Source organism: Hyla sarda, chromosome 5 (assembly GCF_029499605.1).
Source record: "Hyla sarda isolate aHylSar1 chromosome 5, aHylSar1.hap1, whole genome shotgun sequence".
NCBI lineage: Eukaryota > Metazoa > Chordata > Amphibia > Anura > Hylidae > Hyla > Hyla sarda.
Genome location: NC_079193.1, coordinates 192,061,734 through 192,082,369, shown reverse-complemented (window position 1 = coordinate 192,082,369; position 20,636 = coordinate 192,061,734). Strand labels below are relative to the sequence as shown.

Here is a 20,636-nt window from a genome sequence, read left to right as displayed (position 1 = left end):
CCCACTTAAAAAGATGAGAGAGGCCTGTAATTTTCATCATAGGTATACCTCAACTATGAAAGATATAATGAGAAAAAAAAAAACCATAAAATCACATTGTCTGATTTTTAAAGAATTTATTTGCAAATTATGGTGGAAAATAAGTATTTGGTCACCTACAAACAAGAAAGATTTCTGGGTCTCACAGACCTGTAACTTCTTCTTTAAGAGTCTCCTTTGTCCTCCACTCGTTATCTGTAATAATGTCACCTGTTTGAACTTGTTATCAGTATAAAAGACACCTGTCCACAACCTCAAACAGTCACACTCCAAACTCCACTATGGTCAAGACCAAAGAGCTGTCGAAGGACACCAGAAACTAAAATTGTAGACCTGCACCAGGCTGGGAAAACTGAATCTGCAATAGGCAAGCAGCTTGGTGTGAAGAAATCAACTGTGGGAGCATTTATTAGAAAATGGAAGACATACAAGACCACTGATAATCTCTCTCGATCTGGGGCTCCACGCAAGATCTCACCCCGTGGTGTCAAAATGATCACAAGAACAGTGAGCAAAAATTCCTGAACCACACAAGGGGACCTAGTGATTGACCTGCAGAGTGCCGGGACCAAAGTAACAAAGGCTACAATCAGTAACACACTATGCTGCCAGGGACTCAACTCATGCAGTGCCAGATGTGTCCTCCTGCTTAAGCCAGTACATGTCTGGGCCCGTCTGAAGTTTGCTAGAGAGCATTTGGATGATCCAGAAGAGGATTGGGAGAATGTCATATGGTCAGATGAAACCAAAGTAGAACTTTTTGGTAAAAACTCAACTTGTCATGTTTGGAGGAGAAAGAATGCTGAGTTGCATCCAAAGAACAGCATACCTACTGTGAAGCATGGGGTGCGGAAACATCATGCTTCAGGGCTGTTTTTCTGCTAAGGGACCAGGACCACTGAACCGTATAAAGGAAAGAATGAATGGAGCCATGTATTCTGAGATTTTGAGTGAAAACATCCTTCCATCAGCAAGGGCATTAAAGATGAAACATGGCTGGGTCTTTCAGCATGACAATGATCGCAAACACACCGCCCGGTCAACGAAGGAGTGGCTTCATAAGAAGCATTACAAGGTCCTGGAGTGGCCTAGCCAGTCTCCAGATCTCAACCCCATAGAGAACTTTTAGAGGAAATTAAAAGTTCGTGTTGATCAGCGACAGCCCAAAAACATCACTGCTCTAGAGGAGATCTGCATGGAGGAATGGACCAAAATACCAGCAACAGTGTGTGAAAACCTTGTGAAGACATAAAGGGGTATTCCCGTGGAAAACTTTTTTTTTTTTTTTTTTTTTTTTTTAATTAACTGGTGACAGAAAGTTAAACAGATTTGTAAATCACTTCTATTAAAAAATCTTAATCCTTCCAGTACTTTTTAGGGGCTGTATACTAAAGAGAAATCCAAAAAGAAATGCATTTCCTCTCATGTCATAACCACAGTGCTCTCTGCTGACCTCTGCTGTCCATTTTAGGAACTGTCCAGAGCACGACAAAATCCATCTGGACAGCATATGTTTTTTTTTCTCATTAGGTCTCTCATAGTTGAGGTGTACATATGATGAAAATTACAGGCCTCTCTCATCTTTTTAAGTGGGAGAACTTGCACAATTGGTGGCTGACTAAATACTTTTTTGCCCCATTGTATTTGTTACACAGATGCCATTATAGTCATTATTTTGCCATTAAAGATGAACGCGGTTTTCGTGCTGTGGGGGTCAGCCACGCTGCTTGTGACATCATGGCCATGCCGCCTAAATGGAAGTCTATGGGAGCACGGCCCCTCCCTTAGACTTGCATTGAGGAGGCATGGCCGTGATGTCATGAGGGGCGTGGCCGACCCCAGCAGCACGAAAACAGCGTTCGGAACATTTACTTTGGAACGCTGGCTAGTGGAGTGAAGTACCCCTTTAAGTTTTGATCAGTTGGGGTCCTGGTTCTGAAACCCCCACAGATCCCTAAAATGGACAAGCAGCAATGCTCAGCTCAGAACTGGTGTACAGATTTAAATGATACCTCAGTATTTCTATGTTGTTAACACAATGGCCACAAAGTTAAGTCTATGGATACAGCCATTTAACTGTGAGGTTTTACTATGCAGAATACTATCCTGATCTGTGATCGATGACCTCCAACAATAAAACATCTAAGGCAAAACCCATCTCATAAAACACACATATTAAAAGCCAATTGTGCCTGCAATGTCATTATATGCATCTAGCAGCAGGCACAAATCTCACAGAGATTTCGCGCGGAATTTCGCATGGAATTGGCACGGAAATGCAGGTTTCATGCGGAGGAGGAGTATCAAGTATTTCTATTCATAAAATTTTTTTTTTCTTCCATGCGGAAATTCCGCGCCAATTCCACGCCAATTCCGCGTGGAAATGCTTCTGACTAAAAAAAAAAATAACATTGATCTCTATGGGAGAACGACGCTGATTCCGCCTGAAAGAAAGAACACGTTCTTTCTTCAAGCGGAACAGACTTACTCATCAGAATTCTGCTTGAGGAAATTCCTCAGTGTGAACTGAGGGGCAGAAATTCTGCACAACTCTATGGGGATTTCACTGCGGAATGATTTGGAGAGGAAAAAGCGAGCAGAATTACTTGTGGAAATTCCTCTCCAATTCCTCAGTGTGAACATACCCTTAATGCTGATCTGAAGAACAGAACTAATAGGGGGAGATTTATCAAAACCTGTGCAAAGAAAAAGTTGTCCATTTGCCCATAGCAACCAATCAGATTGCTTCTTTCATTTTGCTGAGGCCTTGTTAAAAATGAAAGAAGTGATCTGATTGGTTGCTATGGGCAACTTTTCCTCTGGACAGGTTTCGATAAATCTCCCCATAGAGTTCCATGATGTTGAGAGACAGGTCACCTTGTCTGGTGCACTATAGAAACGTGTGCACTGTCTAAATTGCTGCCACTGCCAATAGGTTTTCCTACGGCATTTCTCACTAGTTTTACAAAGACATGGCGCTCACATTGGCTTCTAGGGCGATATTACTTATAATGTAAATGCAGGGTCTGACACAGTAAATAGTGACAGGCAGTTGTTCTATCCATGTAATCTCACAGATCTACCTTCAGTATGAACAATGGATACATTTAAATTACAATAGAAAAAAAAACATAGCAATTGGAATAATGAAAATTGCCGAAAATCTTATTCTCGGAAATTGCTCACAATCTTGTACCAGGCATGCTGATCATTCAACATGCTAACCTCGTGGATACATTACTACCCATAGATAAAGTGACAGTGGTTTTCCCTTTCAGATTGAATATAAAGAGCGATGTTAATGTAACCGCTACATAATAATCAGATTGTAACAACATAATCTAATCAAGAAATCAATAAATCCCTTCCTTTTATAGCAGGAGAGTGGTATTATTGAAAATCACTCACAATACATTTACTACTATTCAGACAGGCACTCTGTCACGAGATCTCATTCATTCACTAGTCCATCAATGTCATTCCCTCTGATAGGATTACACATTTGTACTTTGGCCCGAATAGTAGTAGTACAAGTAGAGCAAGAAATGTGTGGGAGAGGTTAAAGGGTACTCCGGTGGAAAACTTTTTTTTTTCTTTTTCTAAATCAACTGGTGTCAGAAAGTTAAACAGATTTGTAAATTACTTCTATAAAAAAAAAATCTTAATCCTTCCAGTACTTATCAGCTGCTGTATACTACAGAGGAAATTATTTTCTTTTTGGAACACAGAGCTCTCTGCTGAAGCACCAACCTTTCATGTGGCACTGTATCAAATGCTTTGGGAAAATCCAGATATACAACATCCAGCGATTCCCCTTGGTCCAGTCTGGAGCTCACCTACTCATAAAAGCTGATCAGGTTAGTTTGACAGGACCCATCCTTCGTAAATCCATGCTGATATGGAGTCATACATTTATTTTTATTAAGATACTCCAAAATAGCATCTTTTAGAAAACCCTCAAACAATTTACATACAACAGAGGTTAAACTAACAGATCTATAATTCCCGGGGTCACCTTTTGACCCCTTTTTAAATATTGACACCACATTTGCCACGCGCCAGTCCTGGGAAACAGACCCTTTCACTATAGAGTCATTGAATATAAAAATAGGGGTCTGTCTATTACATTACTTAATTCCTTTATAATACAGGGGTGAATGCCAACTAGACCTGGTGATTTGTCTATTTTGATTTTTTGTAGGCGGCACTGTACTTCTTCCTGGGTAAGACAGGTGACCTGTACTTGGGAGTTTACCTTATCTCGCTGTATTTCACCTGGCATCTAATTTTCCTCGGTGAATACAGTGGAGAAGAATTTGTTTAATATATTTGCTTTTTCTTGATCCCCGTCTATAATTTCTTCTAGGGATTGACCGATATTGATTTTTTAGAGCTGATACCGATAATCTGTGAACTTTCAGGCCGATAGCCGATAACTTAGAGCGATATTCCCTCCTTGTAGACAGCAGCCCCCCCTTATAGACAGCAGGCCCCCCTTATAGACAGCAGCCCCCCCTCTCCTCCTCCTGTAGACAGCTCACTTGCGGCTGTCCTCGGGTGTTGCTGCTCCGCAGTCCCGTTCTCCCGATCTCATCATGGCGTCCTATGGACATACACTTCACTCTGCTTCCTCTGTAGCGTTACGCTGGGTGCAGGGGAGGAGGAGTGACGTGTGTGTCACATACTCCTCCTTAGGACGCCATGATGCGATCTGGAGAACGGGACAGCGGAGCGGGGCCGCACAGCAGCAGATATTGGGGGAGCACGCACTGGACACATTATCGGCAAGGTTAGATGCCGATACAAATAACTTAGAAAATCGGCGGATAATATCAACCAATCCGATAATCGGTCGATTCCTAATTTCTTCCTCATCATTTTTTAAAGGGCAAACACTTTCATTTTTAACCTTTTTGCTATTTATATAGTTAAAGAACATTTTGGGGTTAGTTTTACTCTCTTTGGCAATGAGTCTTTCTGTCTCTACTTTTGCAGCCTTTATCTGTTTTTTTAACATATTCTACATATTTCTCTATAGCTTTTTAATGCTTCTTCACTGTCATCCTGTTTTAGTAGTTTAAATGCTTTATTTTTGTCATTTATTGCCCCCTTAACATTTGTATTCATCCATATTGGTTTTCTTTTATTCCTGACCCTTTTATTCCCATAAGGTACATACATCTTACAGTAAGAATTTAAGATTTTTTTAAAAGTCTCCCATTCAGTGTCAATATTCTTGTTTTTTAGGACATTATCCCATTTTATAATGTTAAGGGCTTCTCTGAGTTGATCAAACTTTGCCTTCCTAAAGATCATTGTTTTTGTGGCCCCTCGAAAGATTCCCTTATTGAAGAACAAGTAATAATGTATTATATTATGATCACTATTTCCTAGGTGTCCATCTGCTTGCACATTAATTACTCTGTCAGGTACGTTGGTTAATATTAAGTCTAGTAGGGCGCCCCCTCTGGTCGGGCCCTGCACCATTTGGGACAGATAATTGTCTTTAGTTATAGTCAGAAACCTGTTTCCTTTATGAGATTCACAGGTCTCAGTCTCCCAGTTTATATCAGGATAGTTAAAGTCCCCCATTATTATCACATCATTCTGATTTGCTGCCTTGTTTATTTGCCTCAGTAATTGATCTTCTGCCTCTTCCCTTATGTTTGGTGGCTTATAGCAAACCCCTATCCGAATTTGTTTTTATTTTTTCTCCATATATTTCTACCCATAATGACTCAACATTATCATTTCCCTCCCAAATATCCACCCGCAGTGCGGCCTTCAGACTGGACTTTATATAAAGACAGACTCCTCCCCCTTTCCATTTTGTCCGATCTATCCAGAATAGACTATAACCCTGTATCTTGACCGCCCAGTCACAGCTATCGTTGTTATACCCACTATGTCATAATTCTCCTCAGTCATCAACCACTCCAGTTCCTCTGTTTTATTGGTCAGACTTCTGGCATTAGTCAACATGTAATTCAATGGTGTATGTTTTTTTTTTTCCTATGAAGCCTTTCCCTATTAATTATTCTAACCCCTCCCTCCGCTTCACGGAGGAGGCAATCATTAACCACATTATACTTTCCAGTCATATAAAAATGTTTATTCACAAGTTATCGCTTTATAAGGTTATTTTACAATTCATAAGTTATCGTTTTATGAGGTTATTTTACAATTTATATATGAAACGAATCTGTATACGAAGTTGAGTAGCAGAACTTTAGGCAACCCTTGGCTGGTGCATTCAAGAACAGCTCTAGCATTTAGTCTCTTGCTATTACAAGAGGAAAATATCAAGCTATATAGGCTGGACCATTAATTCATCACAACTCACTAGTTCTATCTCGCGGTATTCGACACCTGCTGTCTCTGAGGTCCAGACAGAAATGCGTTGTTTTCTATTTCATCTAACTGATTTACCTTTTTTTATTTTTTTTTAGAAAACAAGGAATGCAAAAAACATTAAGCAACATTCTTTCCGGGGGAGAACACCACCATAGACTAATCTTGTTCTTAACATAAGTTGCCATCTGCATTTGAAAGCTCCATCACAGATGCAAGATAACTTACCCGGATGGTCGATTGCACAACGGACACAAAGGAGTCTCATTGACTTTAAATGGGGTGCATCTGGTTTCTGTCTAGTGTTCGTTGTTTTGCAGGAGTTGAGCAGAGAAAAAACAGACCATTTCAACAGATTCTGTGAACAGAGCTTTGAGCCCAAATGTGAACTAGCCCTTATGGTCCATTCAAATAGCAGAATATCCGCACTGAAAAATTCTCGGTGGACATAACGGGGGAGATTTATCAAAATCTGTGCAGAGGAAAAGTTGCTGAGTTGTCCATAGCAACCAATCAGATCGCTTCTTTCATTTTTCAGAGGCCTTTTCAAAAATGAAAGAAGAAATGTGATTGGTTGCTATGGGCAACTGGTCAGCTTTTTCTCTGCACTAGTTTTGATAAACCTCCCCCAATGTGTGCAGCAGGCAACGACTGATTTAGTTGGCGTTGGTCTTTTCGCATGTGTGGTGTCTTCACTGACAGAAATGCATATCCGCACGGATTCCACCAAAACAATGAACAGGTTCCTTCCAGAAACTCTGCCGTGCACTTGGTGCAGCAAAATCCCTAGCTGCTGCCAGACTCCGATGCAGACAATGGTATTTGCTGACTCTTTACCTGTCCTTAAACATTTAATAGCTGACAGCCAATACTTATCCTTAGGCCCCTTCACACAGCAGTATTCTGGTCAGTATTAGCATCAGTATTTGTAAGTGAAAACCAGCAGAGGATGCAGATCAGGAAAGATGTTGGCTGACAAATACTGATCACAATATTATCAAGTGAAAGTTGTCTTAAAGGGGTACTCCACCCCTAGACATCTTATCCCCTATCCCTGCTGCACCTGGCATTCGTTTAGAGCGTCGGGTGCAGCGTCGGAGGCTCATGACATCACAGGCGTGACGGACGGTCATCTGGCACAGAGCGAAGTTCGCTCCATGCATCGGATGCCTGGGGTGGCACAACAGCGTTCGCAGGAGTCCCCAGCGTCGGGACCCCCAGGATCAGACATCTTATCCCCTATCCTTTGGATAGAGGATAAGATGTCTGGGGGCGGAGTACCCCTTTAGGCGATGAAGTAAAAATTAGCTCAATAGAACATTCCAGCCTGCTATGACATCCGAGATGACCTCAATAAAAGATGTTCGTCTGTACTATGACATAAAAAAGTGCTCAGTATAACAAACTTCACCTAAGCTATGAGACAATAGACAGCTTAATTGAGCATACTCATCTTTGCTGAGTCAGACAGTATGAATGATATCAAAAGAACATGTTTATCTCTGATATGACACCATAGATAAGGCCAATGCAATAAACTCACCTGCACTATGACATCACAGATGAACACAACATAACATACCTGTGCTATGGCATCAGAGAAGAGCAAAAAAAAAAAACTCACCTGTACTATGACATCACAGAAAAACACAACAAACACACCTGTACTATGACATCTCAGAAAAACACAACAAACACACCTGTACTATGACATCACAGATGAACACAACAAACACACCTGTACTATGACATCACAGAAAAACACAACAAACACACCTGTACTATGACATCAGAGATGAACACAACAAACACACCTGTACTATGACATCAGAGATGAACACAACAAACACACCTGTACTATGACATCTTAGAAAAACACAACAAACACACCTGTACTATGACATCACAGAAAAACACAACAAACACACCTGTACTATGACATCTCAGAAAAACACAACATACACTCCTGTACTATGACATCACAGATGAACACAACAAACACACCTGTACTATGACATCTCAGAAAAACACAACAAACACACCTGTACTATGACATCACAGAAAAACACAACAAACACACCTGTACTTTGACATCTCAGAAAAACACAACATACACTCCTGTACTATGACATCACAGAAAAACACAACAAACACACCTGTGCTATGACATCACAGAAAAACACAACAAACACACCTGTACTATGACATCACAGAAAAACACAACAAACACACCTGTGCTATGACATCACAGAAAAACACAACAAACACACCTGTACTATGACATCTCAGAAAAACACAACATACACTCCTGTACTATGACATCACAGAAAAACACAACAAACACACCTGTACTATGACATCACAGATGAACACAACAAACACACCTGTACTATGACATCTCAGAAAAACACAACAAACACACCTGTACTATGACATCACAGAAAAACACAACAAACACACCTGTACTATGACATCACAGAAAAACACAACAAACACACCTGTGCTATGACATCAGAGATGGAGGCACATCCAACCAGAAAGCTGTGTTTGTGCTTTAGTAAAATGCCAGCATGTGTCCAGGCCTTTAAGAAAAAAAAAGTCAGTCAGTTATAATTGTCTACAATACTGTACAAAACATCTTCTAAAATGTTCTATTCTTTTGATTTTGCATCACACATATGTTTTATGATACCGTATTTTATTACTATTATATTCAGCATGCATGCAGGCCTTGCTTAAATGGGCTTGATACATAAAGGCTTGTTAAGCACCTCTAGTGCTGCTTCTCTTGGTGCAGACACAGAAGTGACAGACCAAATTCCTGATGTGAAATGTAGCTTAAAGGGGTAGTCCAGTGGTGAACAACTTATCCCCTATCCTAAGGACAGGGGATAAGTTTGAGATCGCGGGGGGTCCGACCGCTGGGGCCCCCTGCGATCTACTGTACGGAGCCCCGATAGCCCACGGGAAGGGGGCGTGTCGACCTCCGCATGAAGCGGTGGCCGACACGCCCCCTCAATACAACTCTATGGCAGAGCTGAAGCGCTGCCTTCGGCAATCTCCGGCTCTGCCATTGAGATGTATTGAGGGGGTGTGTCGGCCGCTGCTTCGTGCGGAGGTCGACACCCGCTATCTGGCCGGAGAGCCTGGCCCCCGTACAGAGAGATCGCAGGGGGCCCCAGCGTTCGGACCCCCAGCAATCTCAAACTTATCCCCTATCCTTAGGATAGGGGATAAGTTTCTCACCACTGGACTACCCCTTTAATAGTCAAGTCTGTCCCCATAGACATGAAATTTTCTTGACACACTATAATATTTGGCAGTTTCTGATGGCATAATTCTAATGTCTGTGACTTAAATGTCAGACCAAATACCATCAAATTAAGTGGCTATAACATACATTTTTTAGTGAGTGACGTGATAGATTAGAAGGTTTTTAAACTCTGTGGGGAAGATTTATCAAAACCTGTGCAGAGGAAAAGTTGCCCATAGCATCCAATCAGATTGCTTCATTTTTCAGAGGTCTTTTTAAAAGTGAAAGAAGCGATCTGATTGGTTGCTATGGGCAACTGGTCAACTTTTCCTCTGCACAGGTTTTGATAAATTTCCCCCTATGCTGTTCAGCACTCGGCAGTCATGCTCTGTGGAAGTGGTCTTCAACCTGCGGACCTGCAGATGTTGCAAAACTACAACTCCCAGCATGCCCGGACAGCCAACGGCTGTCCGGGCATGCTGGGAGTTGTAGTTTTGCAACATCTGGAGGTCCGCAGGTTGAAGACCACTGCTCTATGGGTTTGCATTATCTACCACATTGTGGCTGACATGTTACGTATAGATGCCTACACTCCACTATAATAGCTCTTAGGCTGGAATTCCACTGAGGATTTTCAAGCAAAAACGCCGTAAAAAACGCCCATTTTGCCGCACAGCGTTTTTTCTGCGAAAACAAAACGCTACATCCAGATGTTAGCTGCAAGACAATAGTTTTGCTATAGCATTTTTCAGCTATTTTGGGCTGGTTTTCAAAAATGCCCTACAAATCCTAGTTTGGCGTTTTTTTACACAGAAATCGTGGCGTTTTTATCCCATAGAAGTCTATGGGAGAGGAAAAACGCCATGTTGGTTTTAACTTTGGCATTTTTGCCGGTGGTTTTTATTCTTTTTTGGACTTTAGCGATCCAAAAAAGTGATGGAGATACCTTTTAAATAAAATTTCGTAGGCTACCATTAAAAAACAATTCTAAAAAAGATACAGTAGTGATGGAAAAAATTGTATTTAACAATAAGTATCTTTTTTATAACAACATTTTTAAACAGGGATCAATTTGTGTGTGCGGCAGAGCATTAAAAATGTAGCCGACAATAATAAAATGTAGTGTGTGTGTGTTTTTCACCTTTTTTTTATTTAATTTTTTAGCTAGTACTACTACTCACAACATGGAACACACTGTTCCATGATGGGAGTAGTAGTACATGTTGTAATTGACAGATCGCCCCAGGTCCGTTGCGATCCTTCTGTATAATTTATAGATGCAGCCGGCCGCTCTTGTATGGTCCCCTGCACTGCCTATTCATATTTCCCACAGAGAGCTGTGATTGGCCAGATGGTTCCAGCCAATCACAGCTCTCTGTGGAAAATATGAATAGGTGTATATATACGTCAGTGCAGGGGATCATAGAAGAGCGTCCACCAGCATAAGATAAAGATAAAATTGGTGCATAAAAACATACATATGTGACTGACAAAACGGGGGCCGCTGTGTTTTTAAAGGGAACCTAACAGACAGAACATGCTGCTGTTGCTGCAAATGAAAGACCATTGGAAACAGCATGTCCGTCACCGTACCATGCGGACATGCTGTTTCCAGCGGTCTTTCATATGCAGATACATAGTACATGTTGAAGTCTGCAGTATGCGCCCAGTGCGGCAAGTGATGAATCTGACGTATTCATTCGGATTCTCCCATTCATAGAGTGAAGCCTGTCAGTCATCAGCAAATGGACAGAGGAGCAGTGCTGAATAAATATGATGGACTCCTCTCTCACTGTGCCGTACGTAAGTTTGACTAAACTACTGTACATACTTGCAGAAGCAACAGACCACTGGAAACAGCATGCCTATCTATATTGTGGTGCCCTCAGCAACAGCAGCATGTTCTGTCTGTAAGGTTCACTTCAAAAACACAGTGGCCCCCGTTTTGTCATTATACAGGAAGATCACAGCGGGTGTCAGGAGTGACACTTGCTGCAATCTGTCTATTAATGCAGGTACTACAGCTCCCAGCATGGAGCAGAGTGTGCTCCATGTTGGGAGTAGTAGTACCTGCAGTTAAGGACAGATCACAGCGGATGTCATTCCTGAAACTCGGTGCGATCGTCCTATCTAGTGAAGAGATGCGGAGCGGCTTTCTCCTGCGCTCCGCATCTCTGCACTGTACACCGGCCACTGATATGAATAGAACATCACTCATTCATATTTCCCTCTGAGAGTGGTGATTGGCTACAACCATCCGGCCAATCCCCACTCTGGGCAGAAAATATGAATGAGTGATGTTCTATTCATATCACTGGCTGGAGTACAGAGAAGAGATGCGAGCACTGTATAGAGCCGCTCCACATCTCTACTATATTATGGACGATGACATCGGGTGTCAGGAGTAACACCCGGGGCAATCTGTCTATTAGTACAGGTACTACTACTCCCATCATGGAACAGTCTGTTCCATGCTGGGAGTAGTAGTACTACCTTAAAAATGTAAAAAATAGAGGAAAAAAAAAGTGAAACACACACACTTTATTAGAAATGTATTAATATTTTATTATAAAAAATTTGTTAAGGCCCCCCCCCCCCCCCAAAAAAAAAAACGCCAAAGGGGCCAAAAAAAAGGCAAATTCCACACAAAGGTAAAAGTGCAAGAAAAAAACGCCAGACAAAAAGCCAAAACGCAGGGAAAAACTGTGGCAGTTTTTCTGATGTTTTTAAGCCTTAAAAAAAGGTAGTGCAAAAACCTCAGTGGAATCCTAGCCTTATATAGTTGACTGGGGGAGATTTAGCACAAGATACATTTCAAAAACTGACTTATAGCAAAGGTGGCATTCTACTTACATTTTTGGCTGTGTGCTTAAAGGGGTATTCCAGGAAAAAACTTTTTTTTTTATATCAATTGGCTCCATAAAGATAAACAGATCTGTAAATTACGTCAATTAAAAAATCTTAATCCTTCCAATAATTATACGCTGCTCAAGTTGAGTTGTTCTTTTCTGTCTAGCAACAGTGCTCTCTGCTGACATCTCTGCTTGTCTCGGGAACTGCACAGAGTAGAAGAGGTTTGCTATGGGGATTTGCTTCTACTCTGGACAGTTCCCCAGGCAGGTGTCATCAGAGAGCACTTAGACAGAATAAAAAAAATTCAACTTCAGCAGCTCATAAATACTGAAAGGATTAAGATTTTTTAATAGAAGTAATTTACAAATGTGTTAAACTTTCTGGAGCCAGTTGATATATAAAAAAAAGTTTTTTTCCTGGATAACCACTTCAAATGTTTCATACTGTACATGTTTGCTACACCTGAACTTTACAACAAAGTAGGATGTCCACCTTTGGCCATAAATAGTAGAACTCTGGCCACCTTTTATAGCTATAAAATCTCTCATTGGCAAACATACATAATGATCAATATCTTTACCATATAAAGTTAAAATGTTCCATGAAGGCTCACAAAAATTAAATTAAATAAGAACATATGTAAAGAAAGTACATCATATTATACTACACTGCTTACCATGGCATCCATGAAGGGGAATGCTGCCAGGTAAAGGAAGGCCTTCCGTGTTTTGTTGCCCACAGACTCATCCACATGGTGAAGCTTGTTAATGATATAATATCCCAGGTCACTATATGCTGTAAATGAATAAAAAAAAGAATATATGCAGTTTCTATGTAACAGATGTATATTACTAAGTGGTGTATATATATATATATATATATATATATATATATATATATATATATATATATATACAAAGGGTACATCAGGTCTCTAAGAAGTACTAGTGCTTTTAATAATACATGATCATGTCCTAGGGGTACTTAAGTGTCACTAGAGGGTGCAAGGCTAATCCTACACTAACCAAAGATCATGCCAGAAAACATTTGACCTCAGACATATCATTTATGGGGAGGATGGTACGAGCGTGTCCTGTTTTACCATTGTCAATAGAATTACGATAGAAAAACAATGTTGTGGGATAGCCACCATAGGGCTATGTTCATACATCCTTTTTGAGCGTAATTTTGAGCCATAGACAGCAAAAAAAAAGCAGCTGAAAAGACTGCATGTAATGTGAAAAATGGCTGAAAAGAATACTCAAAGAAACGGTGTGTGAACAAGCCTAAGGCTGCATTAAACACCTCGTTTTTTACATACGGGTGCCGGATCCGGCTGGGGGAGGGAAAACTGGGTGCTCCCGTACCCCAGCCGGATCAGCCCATGACTCCATTTACTTTAATGGAGTCAAACGGTGACTCCGGTCGGCTCAGTTTTGACCCGTATGCGGTTTCCTGACCGGACCTAAAACCGTAGTATACTACGGTTTTAGGTCCGGTCCAAAACCAGATACAGGTAAAAAAAGAGCCAACCGGAGTCACCGTTTGACTACGGTCGGCTCATTAAAGTAAATGGAGTCATGGGCTGATCCGGCTGGGGTAGGGGAGCGCCAGGTTTTCCCCTCCCCTAGCCGGATCCGGCACCCATATGTAAAAAATGAGGTGTGAATGCAGCCTAAGACAGGAATTCAATGACATTAGCTGTGTATTTAGAAGTTGGCTTCTATGACTAAATGCAGCTTTTTGTGCAAACATAGCCAAGCAAAAAAAAATAATAATAATTTGAGTACATACCTATGAGCGTATGAAATATGGCAGCCACAATGCCAGCCACCACCATACATAGTACAGCCTTTGTTCGGTCCCTCTTACTGTTGACAAACACAAGTCCTACATTTTTGAAGTCACTCATTGGACCAGTAAAGAACTTCATCAGGGAATATGCCAGACCATAGCTGGCAAGCATCTCAATGGCATCTTCTTTAACGGCAGCTATACCCCGATTCAAAGCCTGGAAGAATTGAAGAACAAATAGAGTCAAACTAAGTATATAGTACTACATGTAACAATGTATCTAAATAAGCACTGAAAAGACATACTATCTGCTAAATTTGCATCATTCGCATAGCAATTGGTCAAACCATTTCCTATTTATGATAAAGACAATAAAAGTGGCGATTAAGAACTTAGAATCTCATTCCCTCTTTAATGGTCGTGTGTGGCTTCTACAAGTAAAGTTTATTATGCCTTTTTTGCAGCAGTGCACCTTATGAAACATTCATGTGACTCGATTCCAAAGCAGATAATGGCCCAGATTTATCAAACTGTATGAGCGAAAAAGTGGAGTGATTTTCCCAAAGCCACCAATCACAGCTCAGCTTTCACTTTACCAGAGCTTGTTAGCTGAGCTGTGATTGTTTATTGTGGGAAAATCCCTCCACTTTTTCTCTCAAACAGTTTGATAAATCTGGGCCAATGTGAACAACAATGGCCCTTATTTACTATTGCAAACCCGACATGTTTTGTTGGGTCGTGCGCCAGATTCTGGTGCACTGCGCCAGAAATTCTGCCTGCACCAGAATTTGCGCCAGAATTGAAAAAATCCGACTAACTCTCCATTTTGGTATGAAAACCCTAAAAAGGGGGCGTGGCGGTTGTGAAAAGGGGACGTGGTCACCGAAAAGGGGCGTGTTCTCGACATTTTCATAAAAACATATTTACTAAGATTTCCACATAAAATGTGGTGGATTTTACCAGAAAACCCTACAGATCAGAGCATGTGTAAAAAAAGCAAAATGTAGGGAAAGTGGAAAATGTAGGGAAACCTTAGTAAATACCATGGAAAATAAATTGTAGGGAATTAAAACCCACAAAGAAAACTGCACAACACTCTTAGTAAATAAGGGCCAATGTTGCTCAAAACAAACTGGAGTCAAATGGTTATCAGGTAGAAGGGAGGGGGGGGCTTCCTTACTATACCCATTGTCTGGGATTTAAAAAAATAAACCTCTACTTCAGTGCTCCCAAGGTGCCTCTGGTGTCCTGCTCTGGTCGTGCAGTCATCTTCCTGAGCTGCAGCATGATGTGTTGGGGCCTGGAAAGCACCTGGCCAAACTTGTCAAACTGCAGCTCGGCAAATCCATGGCCACAGTGACGTCCCGCTTCGGCCAGCGTTTCACTGAACAACAGTATGACACATTGGGTCCAAGGTGCTTTTCGGACCCGACAGTTAAACTGCAACTCAGAAAGTCAATTGCATGTGGGGACTGGAGCAAGACATCTGAGGCACCACGGGAGCACTGGAGATAAGTAGGGATTATTTTTTTTAATATCGTACACAATAGGCATAGTTAGGGAAAAAAATGTAAAGGGTTAACCCAGAGGAGGGGATTTTTTTATTTATTAGCAATGTACCCGAATTTATACCCTCCCCCCCCCCACACACATAGGGTGTGCCATTTAAGTTCATCTATCATACACAGATACCTTTGTGCTGAACACTGCCACAACCTACTCACTTCTAGTGTTGAGCGCGAATATTCGCAATTAGATTATTTATTGCGAATTTTGCATATTCGCGAATGTGGCGAATATAGCACTATATATTCACAATTACGAATATTCGTAATTTTTTTTCCCCCACAGAACACATCACAGTGATCTCATCCCTCCCTGCTTCCAGCTTGTGGTCTTAAGAAGGCTCCTATACTATTTACTGGATTAGACTGGAGAGCGAATTTTCGCAAATATTCGCAAATATCCCCATATTCGCAAATATTGTCACTAAAGAATATTAGGAGATAGATAGATAATATAGATAGGTAGATAGATATCCATATGCGTAGGTAGATAGATATCCATAACCGTGAATATATCGAATATGCGAATTTCACGAATATAGGACGAATATTCATCCATATATTCGCGAAATATCGCAAATTCGAATATGGCATATGCCGCTCATCACTACTCACTTCATTGGCAAAGCTGCAGTGTTTCATATGTTACATGAACCAGTCTTCCACTGAATGCATTACTATCAATTACCCAGTAATAAGCAATGTGACCCTACATTATATATATATATATATATATTTACACTCAGTAACACGTCATTCAGTACATTTTCCCAGCCACCTACATTCATAGTATTTTATGCACAACACAATCTTACAGGCGGGAATAAAAGTCAGCCACAAATTATATGGCGTAATGATTGAAAGTAAAGTCTAGACAAAATGATTGCACAAAAGAAAATGATTGATTTTCTTTTTCAACTGTTGAGAACCTAGTGACTGCTGGAAGTGATGCGGCGCGTCTAGCAGCGCCTTTTTTTCATTCATTCCTGAATATTTTTTTATCTTGTATAATAGAAATAATGATTCCTAGTAAAAATAAGTAAATGATGTATGTAAGGCAGCAAAATGCGGGCACGGATCTAGTCCCAGGAACAAAGTCAAATTTAGGGAGAGGGGTAGTTTATAATAAGCAATTACTGGTATAAAGCGACAAAGAAGAAAAAAAACAATGGGGGAGATTTATCAAAACCTGTGCAGAGGAAAACCTGCCCAGTTGCCCATAGCAACCAATCAGATTGCCTCTTTCATTTTTATGAAGGCCTGTGAAAAATGAAAGAAGCAATCTGATTGGTTGCTATGGGCAACTGGGCAAGTTTTCCTCTGCACAGGTTTTGATAAATCTCCCCCAATATGAATGAATCAAAAATTTATGTACAATTTTAATATCTCAAATGTATCAACTGATAGGTAAGTGGCAGTGTGATGTATTGAGCTATAAAGGATACCAAATAAAACAGAAAATGTTATTTTGTAAGTATGGCTGCTAGTACAGTTTAGAGCCATCCACAGGACTAATTTTTTAAAATCTCATGCTTGCTGAATTTCTGGCCATTACTGCTCGCTCCGCAAGGTGTGGGATCCATTTCCATACGTGTGTCCCATCTCACCCGCCCCCGCAAACATGTGCCACTTCATCACCCCCTTGTGCCATTTTATCACCCCACTTGTATCATTTCATCCCTCCCTTTTGAGCCGTACTCCCCTTTTACGTGGCTGCGACACTGAGCGATGGGAGGAAGTAATAGGGTGTGATTGTGATGATCACTTCCACCCAGTGCTTTGGAAGGAAGCCTTATCACAGCCAAGCTGCAGCTGCACAAGTGCATGGGATTAGGATAGGACCCACAGTAGTACTGGGCGATATACCGGTTCATACCGAATACCGGCGTGTTTTTCTGTACGGTATGAATTTTTCACTATTCCGCAATACTGGTCGGGCTCCTCCCCCCTTGAATGAATGAATTATCAGCCGCAGTGCGCTTGGGAGCTAATCATGTATGACCCGCAGGCGCTTTCCTGCTTTTCCTACCCCCCACCGAATGAATGAATGTTACCCGCAAGCACTGATCTCCTTTTCCTCCTGTGAGCAGTGGCGCTGGAAATGAATGAGTTGTGAGCTGCGGGCGCAGGATGGAGAACGGAAGCGGTCACCTCCCCCTGCAAGCGCTGAAAGCCAGTGGGCCTGCAGAATTTCTGATCAGAAGCTCTGCAGCGCCCACAGCCCACTGGCTTTCAGCACTTGCAGGGGGAGGTGACAGCTTCCAGTTCGTTCATTCAGTGGGGGGGAGGAAAAGCAGGACAGCGCCCACGGGTCATACATGATTAGTTCCCCAGCGCACTGCGGCTGATAATTCATTCGAGGGGGGAGAGAGTATGGTGGTAAGGGGGAAATGAGTGGGAAAAAAAAATACCGTCAAATACCGTGGAACCGCCATAAGTTTGACAAATACTGTGATACACATTTTTGGTCATACCACCCAGCACTAACCCACAGGTATAGTGTGTGACCGCCCTCGCAACAGACTTAATTTGTTAAAAATGAGACATGGAAAGCCTTTACTCTTCAGTGTTTAGTAAATCTTCTACAGCAAGTGGCAGAGGAAGGTGAGTAAAAGTGGTTTGGAATGCCTTCTTCTCTGGTACTGCCACAGCATACATATAGAAATGTGATGACAGTCACTGTACTTGGACAATTGCCCAAACTCATGAACTGGGTCACAGTGATCCCTTCTGTCATGTAATGAAGGATTGTCTGGGTAATGTAATGACATTTCTTCAATGACAGAACCTTTAGGTGCTTGTAGCCCAAGCCCTAGTTCAACACAAATGGATAGAATACAAACTATTTAATGCAGATATCAACTGCAAATGAAAGTCACTTCTGAACTTTTAGTAGTTTTAAAACTGATCTGAACTATTACTCCCATTTAAAAGACTTTTGGCATGTTAAAATTTTTCTCAGTGCTAGGACTTCACTAATCTTAAAGGGTTATCCAGGCCAAAACTTTTTTTATATATATCAACTGGCTCCGGAAAGTTAAACAGGTTTGTAAATTACTTCTATAAAAAAAATCTTAATCCTTCCAATAGTTATTAGCTTCTGAAGTTTAGTTGCTGTTTCCTGTCTAACTGCTCTCTGATGACTCACGTCCCAGGAGCTGTGCAGTTCCTATGGGGATATTCTCCCATCATGCACAGCTCCCGGGACGTGACATCATCATTGAGCAGTTAGAAAGAAAACTTCAGAAGCTAATAACTATTGGAAGGATTAAGATTTTTTAATAGAAGTAATTTACAAATCTGTTTAACTTTCCGGAGCCAGTTCATATACATAAAAAAAAAAGTTTTGTCTGGAATACCCCTTTATGAAATAGCTGTGCACCGTGCACTTCTCTCCTCTGCCTATCACAACTTATTGCAGGAGACAAGCTCCATAGACCCACAGTGGAGCACAACTCCTGTAATAAAACGGAGGAGTAGTTTTATTGTATCAGCTCTTAAACCCTAGGCCTTGCACCAAGGCCATAATTAGAAAAAATATGAATGATGAACGCTAAGGCTGAAAATGTAACAAATGTAATTATTTGCCATCTGTCTACCATATCAAGATAAAATCAAACTATATTACAGTCATGATAATTTGGAGAACAGACTAGATATAATTCAATATTAGATTTATATTTTATAATATAATTAACTTTATTTTATTTACATTGTACTTTACCCAAGATACAAATTAATATTTAGTGCCTCAGTAACATAAAAAAAACATGCATTTAATTTCATACGGTATAAACAGACTGACTCTATAACGTATTAGAGACAGATCATAAAGATATCATAAAGATAATAAGACAGCTACTTTCTCCTGTGAAGTGGCATTTCATTTTAAGATGTTTATACAAAAGAATGTTTCTTTATACACAAAGTATTGAATCTTTCATTCATAGCCTGGATCCTCTGGAATAGGCAGACGGGCTCATAAGCAGAGCAGGTACAAAGCCCAGGCTCTCTCTCGTGCTGTTTTGATTGCCCTGGCTGCACTTTCATGGGTAGAAGTGACAAGTTTGTCAATAGGTGAAAAGTTTATAATGGCTGGAGGTCTGGCTGCTTGGGCAGAAATAAGGAACTACAGCAGTCAGTCCCATAGACAGTGATTAAAGCAGTAGGCACTAGGGCTGCACAATATGGGGAAAATGTGCGATTGCGATTATGGGCCTAAATACTGCAATTTCGAAATGTGATGCGATAAAATAAATAAATGGTGAAATCCCCCCATTTCATGTACAATCTCGTCCATTTCACATCTATCCACCTATTTTATGCCCACCACCCACTTCACATCTCCCCAATTTAATTTCTATCTTCACCCTGTCACATTCACCCCCCCATGGTCACATCTCATCCCCCCCCCCCCCCCCCCCCGTCGCAATCTTATCCACTATCACATTCTCTTCCCCATGTCACATTCTTGATCACACATTCTCTCTCCTCCCTCCCCCCGTTTCAAATCTCCAGCGGGATCCGGGAAACCTAGTGTGTTTGCAGCTGAAAAAGACCTTTCCCCATCAGCCAATCACTGGCTCGACACGTGACACCGCTGCGGCCAGTGATTGGCTGAAAAGGGAAAGGTCCTAAGGTCCTACTGCTTGTATGGAAAAGAGAGGAGACATCGGACCGCACGTAGACGAACGGCATCTGCAGGGACCGGGAGTAAGTGAGCAAAAGTTTTAGTTTTTTCCTCCCTGTGCCCTTTTACTTAGCTCAGTGTTTTTCTACTA

The 20,636-nt window shown here is 41.2% G+C and overlaps 1 protein-coding gene across 1 annotated transcript in view; it reads right to left on the bottom strand.

The window, feature by feature from the left end:
* Positions 1–20,636, bottom strand: part of ANKH (ANKH inorganic pyrophosphate transport regulator) — a 163,638-nt gene that overhangs the window by 66,763 nt on the left and 76,239 nt on the right. Inside the window, exons 2-4 of the mRNA XM_056520951.1 lie at positions 14,291–14,507; positions 13,173–13,291; positions 8,889–8,972 (exon numbers count right to left, since the gene is read on the bottom strand). Coding sequence (XP_056376926.1) covers positions 8,889–8,972; positions 13,173–13,291; positions 14,291–14,507 — 420 coding nt within the window. The remainder of the gene's footprint in view (positions 1–8,888; positions 8,973–13,172; positions 13,292–14,290; positions 14,508–20,636) is intronic.